The sequence below is a fragment of the Cardiocondyla obscurior genome, linkage group LG02 (genome assembly GCF_019399895.1).
Source record: "Cardiocondyla obscurior isolate alpha-2009 linkage group LG02, Cobs3.1, whole genome shotgun sequence".
In the NCBI taxonomy this organism is placed as follows: domain Eukaryota; kingdom Metazoa; phylum Arthropoda; class Insecta; order Hymenoptera; family Formicidae; genus Cardiocondyla; species Cardiocondyla obscurior.
The window spans coordinates 517691-539070 of record NC_091865.1 but is presented as its reverse complement, the minus strand read 5'-3'; the positions used below and the strand labels follow the sequence as shown (position 1 = coordinate 539070).

At 42.5% G+C, this 21380-nt stretch overlaps 1 protein-coding gene and 1 long non-coding RNA gene across 9 annotated transcripts; one reads left to right on the top strand and one right to left on the bottom strand.

Moving 5' to 3' along the window:
- The first annotated feature begins 1621 nt into the window (after positions 1-1621).
- Trio (trio Rho guanine nucleotide exchange factor) lies at positions 1622-21223 on the top strand. 7 transcript variants are annotated; one of them, XM_070674434.1, is made up of 28 exons: positions 2285-2536; positions 2974-3264; positions 3357-3470; positions 3578-3902; positions 4015-4673; positions 5313-5408; positions 5902-6080; positions 6141-6288; positions 6369-6560; positions 6675-8690; positions 8772-8963; positions 9049-9312; positions 9394-9750; positions 12885-13437; positions 13740-13812; positions 13925-14366; positions 14456-14551; positions 14623-14960; positions 15044-15203; positions 15278-15505; positions 15590-15778; positions 15882-16117; positions 17984-18248; positions 19019-19553; positions 19667-20210; positions 20274-20612; positions 20731-20923; positions 21027-21223. In XM_070674434.1, exons 2-28 carry the CDS (start codon positions 3004-3006, stop codon positions 21132-21134), a joined length of 9102 nt encoding a protein of 3033 aa, XP_070530535.1. In that variant the 5' UTR covers positions 2285-2536; positions 2974-3003; the 3' UTR covers positions 21135-21223. The 7 variants fall into 7 exon arrangements, with proteins under 7 accessions (XP_070530531.1, XP_070530532.1, XP_070530529.1 ...); XM_070674430.1 differs by lacking the exons at positions 2285-2536; positions 19019-19553; positions 19667-20210; ... (1 more) ...; positions 20731-20923; positions 21027-21223 and adding exons at positions 1622-1874; positions 4853-4960; positions 18341-18647; XM_070674428.1 differs by lacking the exons at positions 2285-2536; positions 19019-19553; positions 19667-20210; ... (1 more) ...; positions 20731-20923; positions 21027-21223 and adding exons at positions 1623-1874; positions 4853-4960; positions 18338-18647.
- On the bottom strand, positions 18566-20492 carry LOC139113389 (uncharacterized). Of its 2 annotated transcripts, XR_011547676.1 has the most exons (5): positions 20353-20492; positions 19778-20225; positions 19455-19571; positions 19097-19371; positions 18566-18965 (listed from the first exon to the last, which is right to left on the bottom strand). It is a non-coding gene; the product is annotated as an uncharacterized lncRNA (long non-coding RNA). The 2 variants fall into 2 exon arrangements; XR_011547675.1 differs by having other exon boundaries at positions 18566-19371.
- Positions 21224-21380: the final 157 nt, after the last annotated feature.

The window sequence follows — 21380 nt, the reverse complement described above, 5'->3', positions numbered from 1 at the left end:
GGCGCAAGTTCTAAGTATGACGATGGGTGGATTTATACATCATCATACTAAATTAGAGGGTATGTATTTGTGTAAATTTAGTATTAAAACTGAAGCTCGATGTAATTACACATATATTAATATGTAATTAAAAACTCCTTTTTATATACTTTTTTTTTCAGGATATGTAAATACAATTTATGGACCATTAAAAATGCCAGAAAAGAGAGGACAAAATACAGCTGAGATAATACTTTTTTTCGACCAACTATTCGATTCTGTAAACGGGCACACGTTAAAGCCCGAGAAACCATTAAGAGTTGCTATTTCGCACAACAGTCCACATTTTCCGTTTTGGCAGAGAGCACTGAGAAGGTTACAGAGAATGCGGTTTGTCGACCGAAAGAACAAAACGCAATTGAGAGATATAAATGTTCTAAAAAATTGGATCTCCACCATCAGAGGATTACGCAAATTGTGGATAGTATTGAAGCCATACGAATTCAAATGCTTGAAGCCACGAGTTTTAAACCAAGATTGCCTTCGACATTTTTTCGGGCAAATCAGATCCTTCGGTATGAAGCACGCTAATCCTACGTGCATGGAATTCGAGAGCTCTTTTAAAACGTTGCTGATTAATAACTTAACGTCGCCTCGCACCGTGGAAAACAATAGCGAGAATAAAATAGACGGACCATTGCTCTTTACGCTAAGAGAGTTTATCTACGCAAAAAGTGGATGCGATGACGACTCGCCGGAAGATCTACAAACGTTCGACTTCGAGAAACCTTCGGATACGACACGCGAAGACATGAACATTTGCAATTTTATCGCAGCGAAAATCTTAGATGATTCACGTATAAAAGGATGCGACACGTGCAAGAGTCTTCTGACAGACACGACGAAGTCTGAATTAGTTAGCAATAATTATTTAGTGAAGACGTTCGAGAAGGCCGGTGATATATTAACGCCGAGAATGAGCAGACTTTGTTACACGCATCACACGGCGATAATGTTGGAAACCGAGTTATATACACACATGGACTTGCGGTGGTTAAATTGTTCGCAACACAGCGTCCCACTCAAAGAGTTTTTAGTGTCGTTTATAGTTGTATTTTATATCGAGAAGTGGTGCAACAATATAAATAATATTTTCACAGAAAAAGAACATGATTTTTAGTGCGGAATTAATCGTGAGATAGATGACAATGTGCCTGTGTAAGTAAAATACGAGGTTACACCTGTAAATTTTAATACGATAACATATAATTTTTATCTTATTTCGATTATACTGTTATTGATGAATAATACTTTTTTACAAATATATATATTTTGACTCATCCCTTTTTCATGAAAGTTTATAGAAAACTCAAGAAACCTGGCTAATCGAGTATCTGCGGCTTCGTAACATGTATCGAGTCGAATGTTTCTGCGAAATGTCGCAGAATAAATGAGTCACAGTATAACGAATTGTGAAATTTTGTGGAGGTTTAATAATAACGATTCGTGGGTGAGTAGAAACAAATCGTAAATTCGCGCTAGTTCGCTCTAATTCGTTTTCGCCTGAACGATCTAAAGATGGCGCGCAGACTTCGCGTTTTGCGAACGCGTTGAAGGCCAATAACGTCTCGCGGAGTGAGCGGAGTCGCGGGACTCGTGCCGTACTCGTCGGATCAGTGTTGCTGAGCGAAGCTGTTGAAGGCTCGTGGTCGTTTCGGACATGGCAGCGGTGATTTCGGGGCTGCACTCGCGCGACGGCCACCCGTAAGCTTTGGGCGCCGATGAGACGACAATATGAACGGTAGATCGGCGCGACGGAGTGACTCGGGCCCGCTGACACGCCGACAGGAAAACGCTGGGACGCTGGAAGCGTCGCGAACGAGTTCGCTGCTGAGGTGAGCCGCTTTTCACGAATTATCTCGCTTATCGCGCGGCCGGGTATAATTTCGCGCGCGTTGTAAGCCAGTGGCCCGCGAGCCCTCCGCAGGTCCGAGACCGCTGAACCGCGAGACGCGTCGATTCGCATCGGCGAACATTTTCCCCCCTCAGGAGAAAATCGGAACGATGGATGGGAAACGTTCGCGAGCCAATACGTCCGCGACAGTCACCGCCGCCGCCACCGCCGCCGCATTTCGAGGGGTGAGACGATTGATTGTCCACTTTTTTTTCCCCCCTCGTGCGACGTTCCATTGTCGGCCGCGAGATCATCACGCGGTTTACCGGGCTCGCTCGCCGCCCTCCCTTCGTACCGTTAGTCTCCCACGAGTAGTGGAGGCGACGGTGGTGGTGGTGAGCTCGAGAAGCGTCCGAATGCCGCGATAGTATTTTGACAGGGGGGAGAGAGGTGAAGAAAGGGCCTCGGGAGGAGAAGGAAGAGAGACGAGTCGCGAGGGATGGATAAGCGGTTACGTGCTATTCCGATACGCGTGTGTCGTGTCGCGTGCGCACTCCCACGCTACAAACAACGGTTCCTAGCATTCCGCTCTCGTGTCGGCGAGCTTTCCGTCTAGGGGGACAAATGCCAGTGACAGGAATGGGATGCGGATGGCTCTAATCGGTACATTGTATTTATTGCGTGTGCGTGCGTGCGCGTTTTTCGTTACACGTATGCGTACGCGTACGTGTATTCGCGTGCGCGCGCGCTTACGCACACGCGCGCGAACGTGTCCATGGACATGTACGTGTGTGCATATAACGACCTTGAATTCGACTATTTCATTGAATGCATTTATGGATCAGTGTCCACCCCTTCCTCGCATTGTCTTCTCGGTGGGCTGAACGTAGACAAATTTATTCGGGTCGGTGATATTTGAAGCCGAGCCAAACTTTATTATTATACTATTGTTCTGCTATTTTTATCAAGGCTTCAGAAAAACAGAAGAATACTAACTTTTTATATCATATCTTGTATCACCGAAAGATATACGTAATATTTTTAATTTCGGTATCGTTATATTTGTACATTATAAGCATGGTAATAAGAGCTTGTTACAGATCATGATCTTTTAACGAAAAGAGAGGAAGATGGATGGTACACGAGCGGCAGAAGTGTTGCCATTGCTGCAAGAACGCTTGGCAATACTACCAGGTGGACGAGATCGCAGGGGAGGGCCTGTGCTCTTGTTTCCAAGCACACCGAGACGCGAACGTGCAAAACCCGAGGATTACAGACGTCTCCTACAGTATTTGTTTGCCATCCCAAGTGATGAAGCTAGAGGCCTGCGATTTACCGTAATTGTGGATATGCGTGGTACAACATGGGACTCAGTTAAACCTATTTTAAAGGTAATTTATATATATTTTTTTTTTTTATGTTTAATTGTGCGAGATTATACGGGAATATAATGGGCATAAAATTAATTTGCAAATATTTTCAGGTGTTGCATGAACATTTTCATCGTACAGTTCATGTAACTTTTCTTATTAAACCGGAAAATTTTTGGCAGAAACAAAGAACTTCGTTGGGTAAACAGAAAAAATATAATTTTGAGGTGAGCGAATTAGAACTGTATTTATATTTAATTTTAATTGTGCTTAAAAAAATTATTATATTTACGGATATGATATTTATAAAGATATCGAAATATATTAATTTCAGATCAATACAATCAGCTTAGAGGCTCTTGTAAAAGTTATAGATCCTTCTCAGCTCACTGCAGATTTAGATGGATCCTTACAATACGATCATGCCCAATGGATTGACACTAGATTGGTTGTAGAAGATTTCACATGGCAGGCAGCAGATCTTCTCGATCGATTAGACGACTTGCAAGAAGATCTCAGTCGAAATGACTTTGCTGACGATGTTGCGGGAGCTAAGCACGGAATCGATCTGCATAACGAGATGAAAAAGAAAATCATGAAAGTCCCAGTAGAAGAGATTGAAGTTCTCGGACAACGCCTACTTCAGCGATTTAACAATAGTAATTTTTTTTTATTTTCTTAAAAATAATACATAGATTAACATTGTATAAAAAAAAATTTTTTTTATTGCATAATTTAGAAATGTACATAAATGTGTTAATGTGTTTCTAGGTGCAACAGCAACCGGCGGGGAAGGAGGAAGTATCGATAATGGCGCGGCAAGTTGCACAGATTCCGATGGACGGGCACTGGCAACTCTAGTTATTCAGCATTTGGATTCCGTGCACGCTGCTCAACAACATCTATTGCAACTGTGGCACATCAAGAAGATGAAATTGGATCAGTGTTTTCAGCTGCGATTGTTCGAGCAAGATTGTGAAAAGATGTTCGATTGGATTTGTCACAATCGAGAAGCGTTTCTCGCCACTTACGTAGAGATCGGCCGCTCGTATCAATTGGCCAAAAATCTGCAGGAGGAGCATAAACATTTTACAATGAGTTCGATGAACGTTTACGTGAACATAAATAAAATCCTTACAATGGCTGGCAAGTTACTGGAGACGCAGCATTACGCGGCTGGACATGTACGAGCAGTAGCAGGACGTCTAGATCGAGCTTGGAAGGAGTTCGCCGCGGGTCTTGACGAGCGTACCGCAGTACTTAGTTTAAGTGTAGTGTTTCACCATAAAGCGGAACAGTATGTTGATAATGTTCCTGGTTGGAGTCAAGCATGTGAGATTAGTAATCTGCCCAGTGAAATTCCAGTGCTCGAATCTCATATTCGTCAACATCAAACTCTCTACGAAGCTATGTGTCAGGCATATACAGAGGTAAATTTTGTTTTATTTTTTACATAAATTTTACCATCGTTCTACACGGCCGTTTTTATCGTAATGCATTGGAAATGGATCAGATTATTTTTATGTTATTATGAAACAGTCTTCGTCTTTTATTTCACCGACATACATTTCTTTTCATTTACATTGTAAGTTTATCTGATATTTAACAGGTTTACAATGCATATCAAGCGCTATTGAGCGGCCTGGGTTCAATGCTGCAAGTATGTCATAATGTGAGCGCCCATTCTTCAGGGTCGGATATATTTCGCGTCGATTATGTACGAGAAATTCAATTTTTAAAGCTTTTGGATGGAGTTCATTGCTCGCTTGGTACTTGGGTGCTATTAGAAATATCTATCCGCAAATTTTCTGCAATTAATTAACATTTAAAGTAATTTCCTTATAACCCAGGCGTCTCAGTATTCTTGAACAGATTTTTGTACAGGCGCACGTTTATTCGTTACCGATATTTGTTATATAAAATTCGATATCCTATTATTATTTTCTCGACTGATTGAAATTTAATTTATATTATTTATTTCATTGTACACATATAAAGCCACACATATCGATATGAACGCTGTATATATGAATATTTCTTAAGCGGGATTGGGTAAAATTCTTATTTAGGTGCATAGTACCAGTAAGAAGCTTCTTTATCAACTGGATCATCTTGTGCAAGTCTGTAATCAACCACAAGGAATTGACCATGTCGCCAGAAAACATGTACGTTTATTGGTGTTTAAAAAAAACAGTTATTGCTGTTTTTTCCTTTTTTCGTTTTGTGTTTCTTTTCCTCGTGATTATATCCCTACGTGTTTAATTTTTTTTTAGAAAACAAAGCTTAATTTATATATATTAAGCTTTTTAAAAAAAAATTTATAATTGAACAACATAGTAAGTGCTTCTGTTACTTTTTTTTATCCAACTAACTTTGCATGAAGTAAAAAAAGGATATTATTCTGTAAATAACATTTATTTTAGAGGGAATAATATAGACAAATACGCTTTCTTACGCTCTTAACGATATTATAAAACCCTGTGTAAAAAGTTCGTTAAAATAATGGTATTTAACGATAATAACCAAGGCGCATGTAGCATTACTCATTTAATTAATTAACAATTTATCTTCTATTAAAAAATTTGAAATTTACTTATTTTTTTTTAATAATTTAACTTTTTATTTGTTAATTCACGTTTTGATACTTGATTTAAACAGAGTCAAGACGGACATAACATCGACAGTCATACTGGCACCAGTGGTAATCCAGCAGCTGATTACAGCGAAGGTGCATCTCACGTATTAGCCGTCATTCATCAAATTCTTGGTCATCATCGAGCATTGGAAGCCCGTTGGCACGCTCGTAAAGTCAAGTTACATCAACGGCTTGCATTAAAGTACGAAAGTACAAAATTCACGTAATGTTATATCGATAGTAACACAATTATAATTTTCAGGTTATTTCAAGAAGATGTGAAACAAGTTCTTGACTGGCTGACAAACCATGGGGAAGTTTTTATTAGAAAAAACACAGGTGTAGGCCGTAATCTGCAGAAAGCACGCGTGTATCAAAAAAGCCACGAACACTTTGAAAACGTTGCTCAGGTAATTTTTTAGAATATATTTAATATATAAAAATATAAGTACATATTTTTACATTTTTATACTTGAATGTTCTTTTATAGAATACTTACACAAATGCGACTAAACTTTTAACCGCCGCTGAAGAACTTGCTCACACAGGGGAATGCGCTCCTGATGAAATATATGCGGTGGCACAAGAATTGGAGGCTCACGTTAGTAGTTTTGCAGCGAGAGTCGAACAACGGCGCCGTAGATTGGATTTAGCAGTAGTGTTTTATACTCATGAAAAAGAGGTATTTTTTTATATAGATTAGTGTGCTACATAAAATAATAATTTTTTAAGCATGGATTAATTTATGTTTGTGTACGAAATTACAAGCTATTTTAAATGTAATTTTATTTTACAGCTCACCGGTTGGGTAGACGAGTTACGTCAGGAACTGCAACAAGATGAAGTTGCAGAAAACTTAGAGACAGCTGAAAGATTATTGGAACAATGCGCGCAGCATAGATCGTCCTGTATGGAGGCATGTGCTTCGACAATAGCCCAGGGAGAAGCTCTGCTACAAGAACTTCGCGAGGCAACCGATGCACCCGACACAACCGGCTCAATATCAGCAGTAGAGTCAGCTTTAGATAGATTAGCGAGCTTGAGGCAAGAATTAGAAGATTTGTGGGCCACCAAAAAACTAAGATTGGAACTATGCCTACGACTACGCGTCTTCGAGCGTGATGCGTTAGAAGCGAGTGGCCAACTGGAAATGTGGGCACAAGAACTGCAAGGTCCGCCACGAGAAGGTTCACCCGAGCAATTGCTGCGCGTGCATAACGACGGAGTCGCTCACATGCAGAATACTGCTTTTCAAATTCTGCACCGTGGTCAAGAATTGGCTCAAGTTTTGGAGGAGGCAGGGGTGTGCATTATGGCTGATGGTCAGCATAGCGCAGCGGCGCGAGTACAGGTGCTTCTTGAGTTTTTAAATGAGAGAGAATTAGACGCGGAGGATCTTGCAGAAATGCGAAGGGTACGACTAGAACAGGCATCTCAATTATTGCAACTACAAACAGACGCTTCTCATGTGATTAAGTGGATACGAAACGGTGAATCGATATTACTAGCCTCACTAAGGATACCAGACGATTTCGAAGACGCCGACCAATTAGGAAAGGAACATTATCATTTTCAACTCGCGATAACAAATACTCATGCGTCCGCCGTGCAAGTAAAGCATAAAGCGGATGCTTTAATAAACGGAAACCATTACGATCCCAAAAGTATCCGAGAAGTCGCCGAGGATGTTACCAAACGATGGCAGCAGTTAGTGACTTGTGCGGAAGAACGACATAAATTAATTACTGCCAGTTTAAATTTTTACAAAACGGTAGATTCGGTACGTTCAGTTCTCGACAGTTTAGAATTGCAATATAATGTGGACGACGATTGGTGCGCTGATGGAGAAAAAGCCGCCGGAATACCGGCGAGCATTACCAGACACCAAGAGCAAAAGGAAGCCTTTTTAAAAGCTTGTACACTGGTACGACGAACTGGTGAAACATTCTTAAAATATATAAATCGTAGTCTGCAATTTTATAGTTATCATGCTAATAGCGCCGGTTCTGCAAACAAAGTCAAAAATATTTTGGAGGAGTTAGTTAGTAAGGAAAATAAAGTGTTAGAATATTGGACGCAGCGAAAGAAACGGTTAGATCAATGTCATCAGTATGTTTTGTTTGAACGTAGCGCGAAGCAGGCTCTCGAATGGATTAAAGAAACCGGAGAATTGTATTTAGCGACACATATTAATGTCGGTAAGAATCGCATTGAGAATGAGCAATTGTTGCAAGAGCATATCGAGTTCAAAGGTGCAGCGAAAGAAACAAGGGAAAGAGTGAAATTATTGATTCAACTCGCTGATAATTTAGTCGAAAGGGGTCATGCACATGCCGCGGCGATCAAGCAAGCCGTTGCCGAAGTTGATCAGCGATACAAAGACTTCAGCACGCGAATGGATTGTTACAAGACACAAATAGAAGGTGATTTAGGTATACAGCCTGACGAGGTACACAGAGATCTGTCTATTGACCGAAATTCGGATCCGTTGCTGGAAGAGAAAATTAAAGGTAAAGATCTGAAAGAATTAAACGAGGAGAAAAGAAGATCTGCACGAAGAAAAGAGTTTATTATGGCTGAACTCTTGCAAACTGAACGTACGTACGTAAAAGACTTGGAAACTTGCATCCGTTGCTTCTTGGATGAGACACGAAGTGGAAAGGGAAACGTTCCAGCGGGTTTACAAAATCGAGAATCAATTATTTTTAGCAACATAGAAGAGATCCATCAGTTTCACAGTAACGTATTTTTACGCGAACTGGAAAAATACGAAACCATGCCAGAAGACGTAGGACATTGTTTTGTAGTGTGGGTGAGTATTATTTAAATATTAAATAATCAATATAAAAGAGAATTATTTTTTTAATATCATGTAATACCCGTTTAATTTTAGGCACCTAAATTCGACATGTATGTAACTTACTGTAAGAATAAACCTGAGAGCAATCAATTGTTAATAACGCACAGTGGAACGTGGTTTGAGGAATTGCAGAGAAAACATAGAGTAGAACATCCTATCGCTGCATATTTAATCAAACCTGTACAGAGAATTACTAAGTATCAGCTGCTACTAAAGGACTTACAGGTATTTAATAAATAAATAAAATTAAATTATGTCATAATTATGTCATAATTATTTATATATATTCGCGTTATCTTAATTTTTTTAGGCTTGTTGCCAAGAGGGACAAGGCGAAATAAAAGAAGGATTAGAAGTGATGTTAAATGTGCCTAAAAAAGCTAACGATGCCTTACACTTAAGTCTACTGGAAGGTTGCGACGTTAGTATAGATGCGCTCGGTGACGTTGTATTACAAGATTCGTTCACAGTATGGGACCCAAAACAGTTAATCAGGAAAGGAAGAGATCGTCACATATTTCTTTTTGAATTGTATCTTCTTTTTACGAAGGAAGTCAAAGATTCCGCAGGAAAGGTTTGCATAACATAATTGCGTTTTACGCGTTAAACGAGCTTAGGTTTATCATATAATCGATAATGTATTATGTTTGTCTAGGTGAAATACGTTTATAAAAATCGCTTGCTGACCTCGGAGTTGGGCGTGACCGAGCATATCGAAGGCGACGAATGCAAATTCGCGGTATGGACAGGACGGGCACCGACTAGCGACACGCGCGTAGTATTGCGGGCAAATTCAATGGACGCGAAGCAGCTGTGGGTGATGCGGTTACGCGAGGTGATACAGGAGACCTTTTTGGGCAAGAATATGCCCAAGAGCCCGGCTAAAAAGAGCTCCAGTCAACGTTCGAGCAGAGATTTGGAAGAATGCGCATCTTTGGACGAAAGTGTGGAGAATCTTGATAGAAATTCCTTGGCTTCCTTCGGTTCGACTAATACTACTGATTCCGATAAGGTAAGTACAATATTTTATTATTATCATAGATAAAAAGATTTGAAGGATGAAATAATTTACTAGTATCAGAATTCAAATATTATCTCGCGTGGTAATATATTTTATTTTTTTAACGTAAGAAAATTAACGATCTGCTCTTGAGCTTGCATAATTAAAATTTTTAGTTAACGAGAACAAATCAAATAGTAATCACAATTATTTTAAGTAAAGTGATATAGTAATAATGGATATTCTTATTTTCTTAAATTAAAATTTTTTTATTTTACAACTTAGTAGCGTTTTTACATATTTTTTAATTAATTTTTTACATATGAATAATAATTTATATAATTGTTATTTTGATGATATAGAATGTTCTTTAATGTATGATTCATAAATGACTATTACACATTCTTCCCATCGCGAGTCATTTATCTTAACTCGAACTTATCGCTTTTCGATGATTTTTATGACAATAACAGCTTTATTTTTTTCGTTACTATTAGAATTAGATAATAGCATAAACAGTAAATTAAAATAAATTTATATATTTTAAACTTTGAAGCGAAAATATCTAAAATGCTATTTGAAACAAAGATAATTATTCTTTTGATGAACTAATTATCTCAAAGATATGTAAAGTCTCATTCATACATTTCTAATTACGTAAAATTCTTTAACTATTAATTTATTTTTAGTAAATTCCAAGTATATCTCGAATAGTAGAGTTTGCGAATTTATAGGAATTTCTTGCACGAAGAACACGATCCAATAACCGCTTCTCATCCTCCCTGCATACCTTCCGCACTTGCATTTATCTTCAAGATCCAGAGTGAGAATGTCTTTCTCCGGTGCACGTAAAAATTTGGCTCGCTCGCTCGTTCTTGGAACAACTCGCTTCCGGAATCGGTTATTGGTCCCGAAACGCGCTGTACTATTCACCTGGTTTTCTCACCAGTCCGCCCCCACCCTTAGCGATAGGGATGGTAACCACGTCGCGACACCGGGGAAGGCCATGGAGAGGCCAGTACTCGCACAGGGTTGGGTGGGGCGCAAGAGTTGGGTTGGGTTAGTTATAATCTCGTCACTCCGCACGGTCGCGGGAGGCCGACGATCAGTACGGGCGCGACTCCCGGGTCGAATGGATCCACTGAAGGGTCTACCGTTAATCGCGAGACGCTGGGTGAATCGGTAAAGCCCCCTGGACCTTCTCGGCGAAGAAGAGCAGGAAGAAAGGGGCGAGAGGACCAAAGATAAAAAGCAAAGATACGAAAAAGGGCAGCGTACCGTCGGCGATGGGGGATGCGCCGCGCGTCGTCGCGCGCTCGAGGATGTGCCCCGTGAACGATCGCGCGCCGTTCACCGCCACCGCCGCCTCCACCACTACCATCACCACCACCACCACCACCACGTCGTTCCTGCTCTTCTGCACGGTGCCGCGGTCGCGCTCGCGCGTCTAAATCGCAGGGGGCCGATCGTTGGCGACCGGGCCGAGAGGCCTCCTTTTTTATCATGACGTCACCGGCCGGAAAACCGGCGACGATCGTCCAGAAAGCGCGCCGGAAGATCTCCCTGCCGTGGTTCCGCCAGGGCTCCGCGGCACCGCCGCACGTGACCCTCTCCAGGCAGCACACCATCGATACACCGAGCTCGTTCCAGGCCCGACTTCTGCGCCGTCAACCCTCCCTGGCCCAGGTATCGCCGTGAGTCCTCGCTGGGACGTCCTCTCGGATAATCTCGTCTTCTTTAATTTCGTCGGCCTCGAGTCGTGAGAACTTTATCCCTTTCATCGCGGCCTCGTTCAGCTAACGAAACGACTTTCGTAGAAAAATCGGGAGATGTACCCCGTAGATGAGATTGTCATGATGGAATTTCAATATACTCCGCGTGCACTCCTCTTTAGGAACTACGAAAATAGGTACCGGACGTTGAAAGTCGAGTCATCGCGGACTCGGTCGCGCCTGGAAATTCGCACGGAAGGGCATGAACTGTAAAAATATCAATTTCCTCGCGTCGAAGATTGATATCTCGGAAGTTTAAAGCGTCGCCGTGGCGATAACGTAATCTCTTTTCCACGTATGTTTATCGCGTCTATATTTTTCTCCCCCTTTCGTTACCTTGATCGTTCGCGAGCGGCGCGGCGCGGAACGGAGCGAAGCGGTGCGGTGCGGTGCGGTACGGTGCGGCGCGGTGCAGCGCGAGTTAACAACGTCGCGAGAGAACTTGGCACGTGGAAAATTCTATTTTGGATCTCGCGGAATGTACGAAAATCAGGCGGACCGTCGGGCGGGACCATTCGGACGACCCACGTCGGACGAACAATTGCGCGTCTCTCGCGCGCGACGAAAGAGGTAGAGCGAGGAAACAGAAAACGAGGGAGGGACAATGTTGTTGGTTCAAACGTGCACGCTCGTTCAATATAATACGCGCACACACCGCGGTATTTATAGCGACGTCAAAGTACCGCGGTATCGTGACATTAGCTATTTTCAAAACGCCGGAATCTGCGTGCGATTTAAAAGCGTCGTCGCGGAAGGGTGGATGCGCGCGCGTAAGGGAGGAAGAGCGAGCGAGCGAGTGAGGGACACCCGGTGACACTGATCCGACGATCAAAATCATTCAGGCGTCAGTAATCGGATCTCTGGAATCTCGCTCCGTCGATCCGCAAATTCAAAGACAATCGGTCTCTCGCGCAGCGAACAGAGCGGGGAAGAGGGAAAGAGGTAGAAGGTGAAAGCGAGAGGGCGAGAGCGAGCCCTCGGTCGCGCGACCGAGAGGACGATCGTATCGACCCGTCTACGCTTGCGTAAGCACGAGAGGGCAGGCTCTCTTCTCTTCCTCTTCGCTTTGCTTCCCTGCTTTTGGTTTATCCCGCATCCGCCCTCCAACCCTTGCCCACCCTCTTCTCCCCCGCCTCGCGTTGCCGCGATCGCCACCGCCGCTTTCACGCACGCGCGCACACAGACACATCGCACTCTGCTAATTATCTCATTTCTATATTCGCCCGTCCACTCTCCCCCCTTTCTCCGCCTCTTCCACCCCCTTTGCCCTCATTATTTGTCCCGGTATTCGCGCGAGTATTTAACGTACGTCGACCGTGAATCGCACGACCAGTCCACGGAATTTATTGAGAATTCCCGAATGTGTGCTTTCAGACCGGAGTTGTCGAGATGACGTGGGTGGTCGCCGATCATATGGCCGCACCGGGTTCCAGAGAACTCAGCGTAACGAAAGGGCAGCAGGTCGAGGTACTGGAGAACGGTAGCACGAACACCGGTACCACCGCCGGTGTGACAAACACCGGCGAGTGGACCCTGGTTCGTCTGCCGCTCACACCTGGACAAGTTGAGCCGGCTGCGGAGGGTCTGGTCCCTACCAGCGCCCTGAAGCAGCCGCCGGCTGCCTCCTGCAAAACTTCGCCGTCCAGGAAAGCGTCCACGCAACAGCAGCAGCAGCCGCAACAACAACAGTCGCATCAACATCATCATCAGCAACAGCAGTCACATCATCATCCGTATCATCAGCAACAGATCAATCAAGCAATCGTCCAAGCGCAGCAGCAGCCAACTGCCGTCTCGTCATCGACCACCGCCAATACGTTGCCACCGACCTGCGGTGTCGCCGGCGTCCCGCCGACGACGCAGCAGGCTACCTCGTTGACCGCACTGTCGTCCGCGGTGCTGTCGCCGATGTTGTCGGAAGACACGGGTAAGTGGACCGAATACAAAAGAATTGATTAGTCAGACGTACTGAATTGCTCGTCTCGCGCTTAATTTTTTTAACTTCTTGCGAGCACGTGTAATATTCTATAAAATTAAACAACGTATTATCTGTGTCTCATGCAAAGAAACGGCAAGAATCGAGAGCGATGAATTGCAGGAAGTTAACAAAACCGCAAATCAGTCCGATGACGCGATCGTGCGCTCGCTTTCTTATCAATTCCGATAACCATAAGATAAGCCGTAGCGTAATTTTAAGGGATCCGTAACAATTGGTCTTTTAATTAACAGAAAACGCCGGAAGCGACGGCAGCGGATCAACCAGTACAAATTCACCCGGCAATAAGAGGCGGGGTTTCAGCGGGTAAGAATTTCATAGGAACTCCATATCATGTATAAATGTCTCACGCGCTTATCTCGAAATGTCATACGTGCAACGATAATCATATACCATGGCCGGGCGTTTCTGTTTATAGACGGAAATGGCTGCCACCTTCTTTACGCAAACTTAGCCAAGGTAAAGTCGAGAAAACCAATACGGCTGTGCCTCCGGCGTCATCACCTCCTTTGATTGGGCCGTCTTTGAAGAAAAGCAGCTCGGACAAACGTTTTAAATTACCGAGTGGTGTTGAGCACAATCGGCCCGGCAAGGCGGCGTTCGAGGTCGAGGCCGAAGCGCATGAGGTCAGCAAGGAAGAGAGCGAGGAGCAGCAGGAAGTTGACGTTGATGTTGACGCCGACGTTACGGAAAGCGATGATACGGCGGTGACGAGTTTGCAGGAACAGAACGGCGGTGAAGATGCCGATGACGATCTGGAACTTCCTCCTCCGATGAAGCCTATAACTGAACCGATACTTGTTGCTACCGCAAATGGTCCATCAGGCTCCGCAATACCAAGTGAATTACCTGGAAAACGGGTAAGTAATTAATTTATGTCTTATTTTTAGAGAGACGATGTCTTTTAATTAATTTTTTTTTTACTGTGTAATTGATTTATTTAATATAGTCCGCCAGTCTGTCAGAACGTACGACGAAAATACTCGATGGCGGTGCGACAACAGCCGATCTCTCGGAGATCGAACAGATTGTCAAGGAAAGAATGGTAAGTTTATTTATTAAATCACGTTTTAAAAATTTACGGATTATACAAAATATTACGTGTGTCATTAACAGGAGCAGCATACAGAAAATCAGGAAAGGCATAGTCTCATGAGAACTCCTAACGGGAAATCGTTGAGCAACGAAGAGGAATATTGCAACGCGGCTATTAATGCAATCGCTTCCGACGAGTCAGATCCAGAAAGTGCCGCGATTGCAAAGCGACAGTTTGTCATTCGCGAGTTAGTGGATACTGAGAGAGATTACGTCAATGACTTAAAGCAGATAGTTGAAGGCTACATGGCACTAATGCGAGATCCTGACTGCGAAATCCCTTTACCAGAAGATCTGCGCGCTGGGAAAGATAAGATGGTTTTCGGTAACATAGAAGCTATCTATGAGTGGCATAGAGAGTGAGTCAAATAATCGTTAAAACTTTATAGCGATAATCCTATTAATAAAATATTTTTTTTAAACTGTCATTTCCTGTTTTCAGCTTTTTCCTCAAAGCTTTGGAACGTTGTTTGGAACGTCCTGAAGAGCTAGGACCTCTCTTTAAACGTTACGAGCGGAAGCTGCACATGTACGTGGTGTATTGCCAGAACAAACCCGTTTCGGAGTACATCGTGTCCGAACACATAGATACTTATTTCGAGGTAATAATCGAAGTCGATGAGCGACGCATAAAATGGAATTATTTAAATAAAGAAGCATGTGCGTTGTTATATAGGAACTTAGGCAAAAACTTGGGCATCGTTTGCAACTCTGCGACTTGCTGATCAAGCCCGTACAAAGGATTACAAAATATCAACTTCTTCTACGGGAGGCACTGCGCCTCACTGAGCGAACTCAAAGGTTATCGGAAATCGAAGGCCTCAGAGCGGCGGCTCATGTCATGCGAGTTATTCCTAAAGCTGCAAACGATATGATGGACGTTGGGAGATTACAAGGTTTCGATGTGAGTATTGCTCTTTTTCACTCGTTCTCGTTTTACATGACAAAAACGTTCTCAAAAATCTGTTGCGTTTTAATTTTTTTTTAGGGTAAAATTACAGCGCAAGGGAAGCTTTTGTTACACGGCCCACTTCTGGTGTCAGAAATATCAAACGCATCGATGAGAGGAAAAGAATGGCAAGTTTTTCTTTTCGAACAAAATATTATCTTCAGCGAAACTGTCGGCAAGAAAACGCAGTTCACCAATCCTGTCTATATATATAAAGCTCATATTCAGGTAAGATTACTTATTAATTTATTTTATTGCTGTAAAATTTTACTTTTGTTTCGGGAGAAAAAAAATGTCATCGGTTTATTGAATTAATGTGCATTGTATGTAGGTAAACAAAATGAGTCTTGAAGATTCGAATGATGATCCAGAGAAATTTATCATTCGGTCAACGGATCCCCGAAATCCCGGGCTAGGATTCTGCTGTAGCGTAGCAGAAGAAAGTAATGGACCGCGCAGGCAGGAGTGGGTAGATACCATCACTGCCATCCTGCAAACTCAGCGCGACTTCCTGAAGGCGATACAATCACCGATTGCCTACCAGAAGGAACTTACCAAAGACCCACTGTAAGCGTCTCTAACACATTGAATTACACACTGACTCTTTTAATATCCGATCTGTGAATATTCGTTCCGACATATTTTTGTATATTTTATATAAAAAGAAGATACAATCGCCGTAAGAGCTAGATAATCGTTAGTCGTATCCTAAAAAAAAAATAAGAAAACCATCGCCTGCTTTCCTCTGCGCCCTGCAGCTCCATTTTCACTTTTGTCGAAAATTAACTTCTTTCCACCGTTTCAATATCTTGACGCCTACATTGTTATTAATATCACATGCTAAAAAATTCTTGCACGTATCCAGTCATCATTTTTCTCACATTCCTTTTCTGAAATTACCTTTATATCCGATAACGATATCTTGCTTTCGTAGTACAAAGAAAACAATAACGATGCAGTATTCAATTATATTTCCACGCAGGAGCTTAAAAAGTATCTACACACAACACAGTACTTACACTTCTCTATCAGCTTAATAAGAAATAAAAATATACTTTATACAGAAAAGTATGTGCAGGGTGTTTTAAAAGTGCTGCATTATTTTTTAATGACTTATCGCTGGACGGATTTGGAAATGATATCGCCTTAGCGAAAGGCGACTGAGCAGCGACAAAATTAAATTTCTGATATTAAATATCTACACGTGACTGGATATTTTTGAAAATAATCGTTAAGGTAATATCGCTTCCAAATTTTTGCAAAAAAAGCCGTCATTAAAAAAAAAAGAAAAAAAAAAGAAAAAAGAAAAAAAACGATGCGATAGCTTTGGAACATACAAATATATAAATATATATCTTTTCATATTCGATGACGTCTCGAAACGATTGTAGACTTCAACTATCGCTCTGTATCAGATATATACGGAAGTATATATACTTTAGTGTTTTAGATTGCTACGGGCATGCGAGAGTTAACGCTCTTTTTATCGTTTAATGGATCAAAATCTATTCACCCTGTTCCTTAACGTATACTACTCTTCTAGACTCGACTATTTGGTCCCAAGAGCCTATAAACGTGTATTAATCCGTTCCAATGCGCATGCATTATGCATGCATGTATTGTATGCATATACATATGCACCAATAATGGGGGCGTATTTTGTTGTTTACGTGCGTTTACATCTCTACACATGCGACCTATAACAATATGACGATATACAGAAGGACGCGCTACGAGTGCGATGTATTAATAACGTAATAATATATAAAGATATGCAATATATATATTTATAATAATTTTATTAACGTTTACAAAAACATGCGCGCGCGCACGAGTCTATGGATAGATTGTGGCGTAACAGTATACTGTATATATATTAAAGCGCGATACTGGAGGGCAGTCCGAAGCAAAGCTATAATTGACCCGCGAATCGTAAGAACTTTGTCTAGAATAAATTGTAAATTGATGATTAATACCGAGTGATTGTGATGTGCATTCCTCGATCCTAATCTACTATTTAACTCACGCCTTGCCTCATTAACCAGCTTCTTTTCTTATAATTTTATCAAGAATACAGTACTACGGGAAGCAAGTTCAAGTATATATACCACGATCACAACCAACCACTTACCTATCTTGCCGCCATGTGTTGCGCTATTATAAGCACATAAACTCATATGTTCTGCGACACATCCAAAAGATCCAAGTTGCTGGCAACGTTGGTTCCTCCGTCCTGGCTTATGTCGAGACTCGTTCCTATTGATCGCTTCGTCATCTTAATCGATAATCTATTCGATAATACCGTAACAAAAAAATTCATATTTTAAAAATTGATTATCATTTAAAACGACTAATAACGAGCGTAACGAAGTGTGCGAGTCTCGACGCGTAGTACTGTGTCTTGGATTTTATTTATGATTTGCTGACATACAGCCGTGTCACCGTCTCCGGCACCACCACCACCACGTCTGAACCAGTACGAGCGACCATGTCGGTTCCGCCGACTCTGATCATCTCTGGATCGACGAATCGAGACAAGGACCATAGGCCGACTCAACCGTTGCAACGTTCGCAAACTGGAGGACTGGAGCATGTACAGCCACGTACGCCGAGCCCGACAAAGAGTAGGCTGACTTTCCTGGAAGGATTTAAGAATACTCTACGCACACGCTCGCCGATTCGCAACAATTCCATCCCGGTGAGCTAATCCTGATTAACAAGCCCGACTTTAGCTGTTGTACGCATATATTATCAGCCTATGTCAATTTAAATTCTTAATGATTGCAGCAGCAAAGGGGCTCTTCCTCTTCTTCTTGATGCCTGTCGCTATCTACTGCTATCTATCGCATTATCTTCTGTCGGTGCGACGATCGTTATACCTCTATCATTAAACAACTTTGTCAACTATGAACAATCCACGAACGCCATTACGTATCTTCTTAACTTATGTAACGAGACCTCGTACAGTCGTAAAGCATACTTATACACACACCTGCGAAGGATAATCGCTAGAAAAATGGAAAGAAACTTCGAACCTTCTTGTAACGAATAACTTTTTGATTCTGCAAAATTCTGTTACCGCTTTTAACATCTTTTTATTCATTATATATAGTACTGTGTACTACACTACATTGCTGGTTTCCACCGCTCGTCACAAAATGTTGTAGCACTCTACAGAATCGTCGCAATCGATATCGCCTCTGTAACAACTGTTCTACCGCTGCTATACTGCTGATTCTGTCAAAACCAATGCTACTACTACACTGTTTCCTCTTTTACTGGAATTGCTACTATCGTTATTACCGCTATCATCGATGCATTACGGTGCTGGAAACTCTCCCTGGACTGAATCTCCTGTCGCATTTCCGGAATACAGAATGGGGGTGTAGCGACGCAAGTTGCATGAAAGATCCGCCTAACAACATGACAAAAACATTCAAGACGCTTGTAACAAAGGAACTTCCTTAGATCGTTCCAGGTGCACGCGTAAGATTAGCCGCGGATTGGGGAAAGTTACATGCCGGAGACGAGCTTGTTGTGTCTCACCTCGACGGTCCGGGCTTAGTGGTGTCCCCCGTGAATACGAAGGATGAATTGTGGATCCCGGCAAGTCTTATACCGAACTCGGCGATCAGTCGTGCGTGGTCATTTCGTCCACGGAAGATTGATCTCGCGAGGTGTCACGTCGCCGATCCCCGGGAGACAGCGGCCGAGGACAAAGTGCCGGCTATTCTCAGCAGCCCGTCGTCGATTCGTGCAACCGTTGGTGAAGTCGTAAGACTTTCCATCGAGACGCATAACGCGGACAATGCGGCCGTCACCTGGAAGAAAGAGGGTGAGAATCAGTGTATAAGAGAGAATGATCGGTACCAGTTTCAGCGAAGTGCGGGTTTCGTATACTTACAAATCACCGGCTGCCAAGCCTCCGACTCCGGGATATATCATTGTCATCTGAAAAGTGAAACGGGCTCTTGTTCTGTGGGAATTTCTCTCTTCGTTGTAGGTATGTATATCGAGAATCCTAAAATTAATATTTTATATTAATTATATTAATATATTAATATTTATATCGTTGTAGTTAGACGCACCACTAAATAATAATAAAAAAAATTTCAGGTGGGAAGAGCAGTACCTCTGCTCGCGTTGTAGGATGCTCGAAAATAGAAATCGATTGGGACAGGCAAGAAATTGGTGGCGCGTGGTGCAGCATAGAATGCAGAACTTTACCGTCACAGCAATGGATACCGATGTCAAAGCAGGCTAACGAACCGCCAGTTCTACTCGACGTGCCGATGGACGCCTTATACAGCTTTCGAGTAGTGGGCGACGATGGAAGGACAACTTTGCCATCGGTTGTGGTAACTTTATCGCGATCGGACACAGGCGGTGGTGCAGAATGGGAGGCCAAGCAGTTCGTCAGCAGGTATTTCGAACTGGACGAGCTGGGTAACGGTAGATTCAGCACGGTCCGTCGCGCCAGAGACAAGGGCACTGGTCAAGAAGTGGCCCTTAAGCAGATTTCGCGACACAAGCAGTCGCGATTGTTGACTCGGGCGGAATACGACGTGCTGGCCTCCACTCATCACGCGAACATCGTCAGGGCATTCGCTCTGTTCGAGAACGCACCTCGGCCTGGAGTGGATACTATCGTCTTGGAACTGTAAGCTGTTTAACGCTACAACCATGAAGAAAAATATATTAATTAAAGCTCTTTTCTTTGCAGGGTCAGAGGCCCGATGCTATTTGCATATCTGAGTGAGAAAACGGAATACACCGAAGCGACGGCAACGCGATATACTTGCCAGTTGTTGTCTGCATTGCGCTGGCTGCATCGTCGTGGCCGGGCGCATCTAGACGTGAAGCCGGAAAACGTGCTCGTTGATCACGAAACGGATCAGGTGAAAGTAATAGACTTGGGGGAAGCGGTCAGAGCTCCCATCGACGAGATCGTGCCACCCCCTGCCGATCTGGAGTTTGCATCGCCGGAGTCGGTGCTAGGTAGACCGACCGGTCCTTACACGGATATGTGGGCCGTTGGAGTTTTTATTTATGTTTTGTTAAGGTATTTTTTTTTCCTGAAAAAAAAAACGCGCTTATTTAATTTTTATTTTTTTTTTTATTATTCTTTTAATTACGTTTACCTCGTTACCTGTGTCTTATCCGTCCTTAAAATATCTTAGTGGATTGTCGCCGTTTCTGGACGACTCCGTGGAGGAAACCACGGCCAATATTCTGAAATGCGATTTCTGTTTTCCCGACGAATATTTCGAGACGATATCCAGCGACGCAAAGGAACTCCTCGGGCGATTATTGTGCCTGCGTGGTGAAGATCGAGTAAACGCAGAGATCTGTCTTGGTTCGCCGTGGTTAAAAGTAATAATTTCACATTTGATAATTCAGACGATTTTCAAATGATACTTCGTCATAATGCGACGTCAATGTTGCATTGACATTTAATAAATCTTATCTTTTTTAGATACCAACTGGCGCGACCATACCGTCCACTAGAATGGCCGCATTTATAGAACGTCGTGCACACTGTCTTAAACTGCGTCAAGATCATAACGACAGTTTTTATTCTTAAGATTAACAATATGCAGTAAGCATGTTACTTAAAATACATGACAAATTTATATATGTAAATAGCAAAATATACTTAAATGTTTAACTGTTCATGCCTCCTTCACATCCCGATATATTGATTTACAAGAAACCCTTCTGTTAATTTTTTTATATTTATATTAAACATTTCCCTTCCTCGTTTCTATCATTTCTATTATTAGACTTGTTAAATTTAGTCTGTTGTTAAGGGTTCTTTTTTACAACTAAT

Coding starts and splice junctions, on each gene's coding strand:
- Trio (XM_070674434.1), top strand. CDS start 3,004: ATGGATGGTACACGAGCGGCAGAAGTGTTGCCATTGCTGCAAGAACGC. Junction 13,813..13,924: donor AAGAGGCGGGGTTTCAGCGG/GTAAGAATTTCA, acceptor TTCTGTTTATAG/ACGGAAATGGCTGCCACCTT. Junction 15,204..15,277: donor ACATAGATACTTATTTCGAG/GTAATAATCGAA, acceptor GTTGTTATATAG/GAACTTAGGCAAAAACTTGG.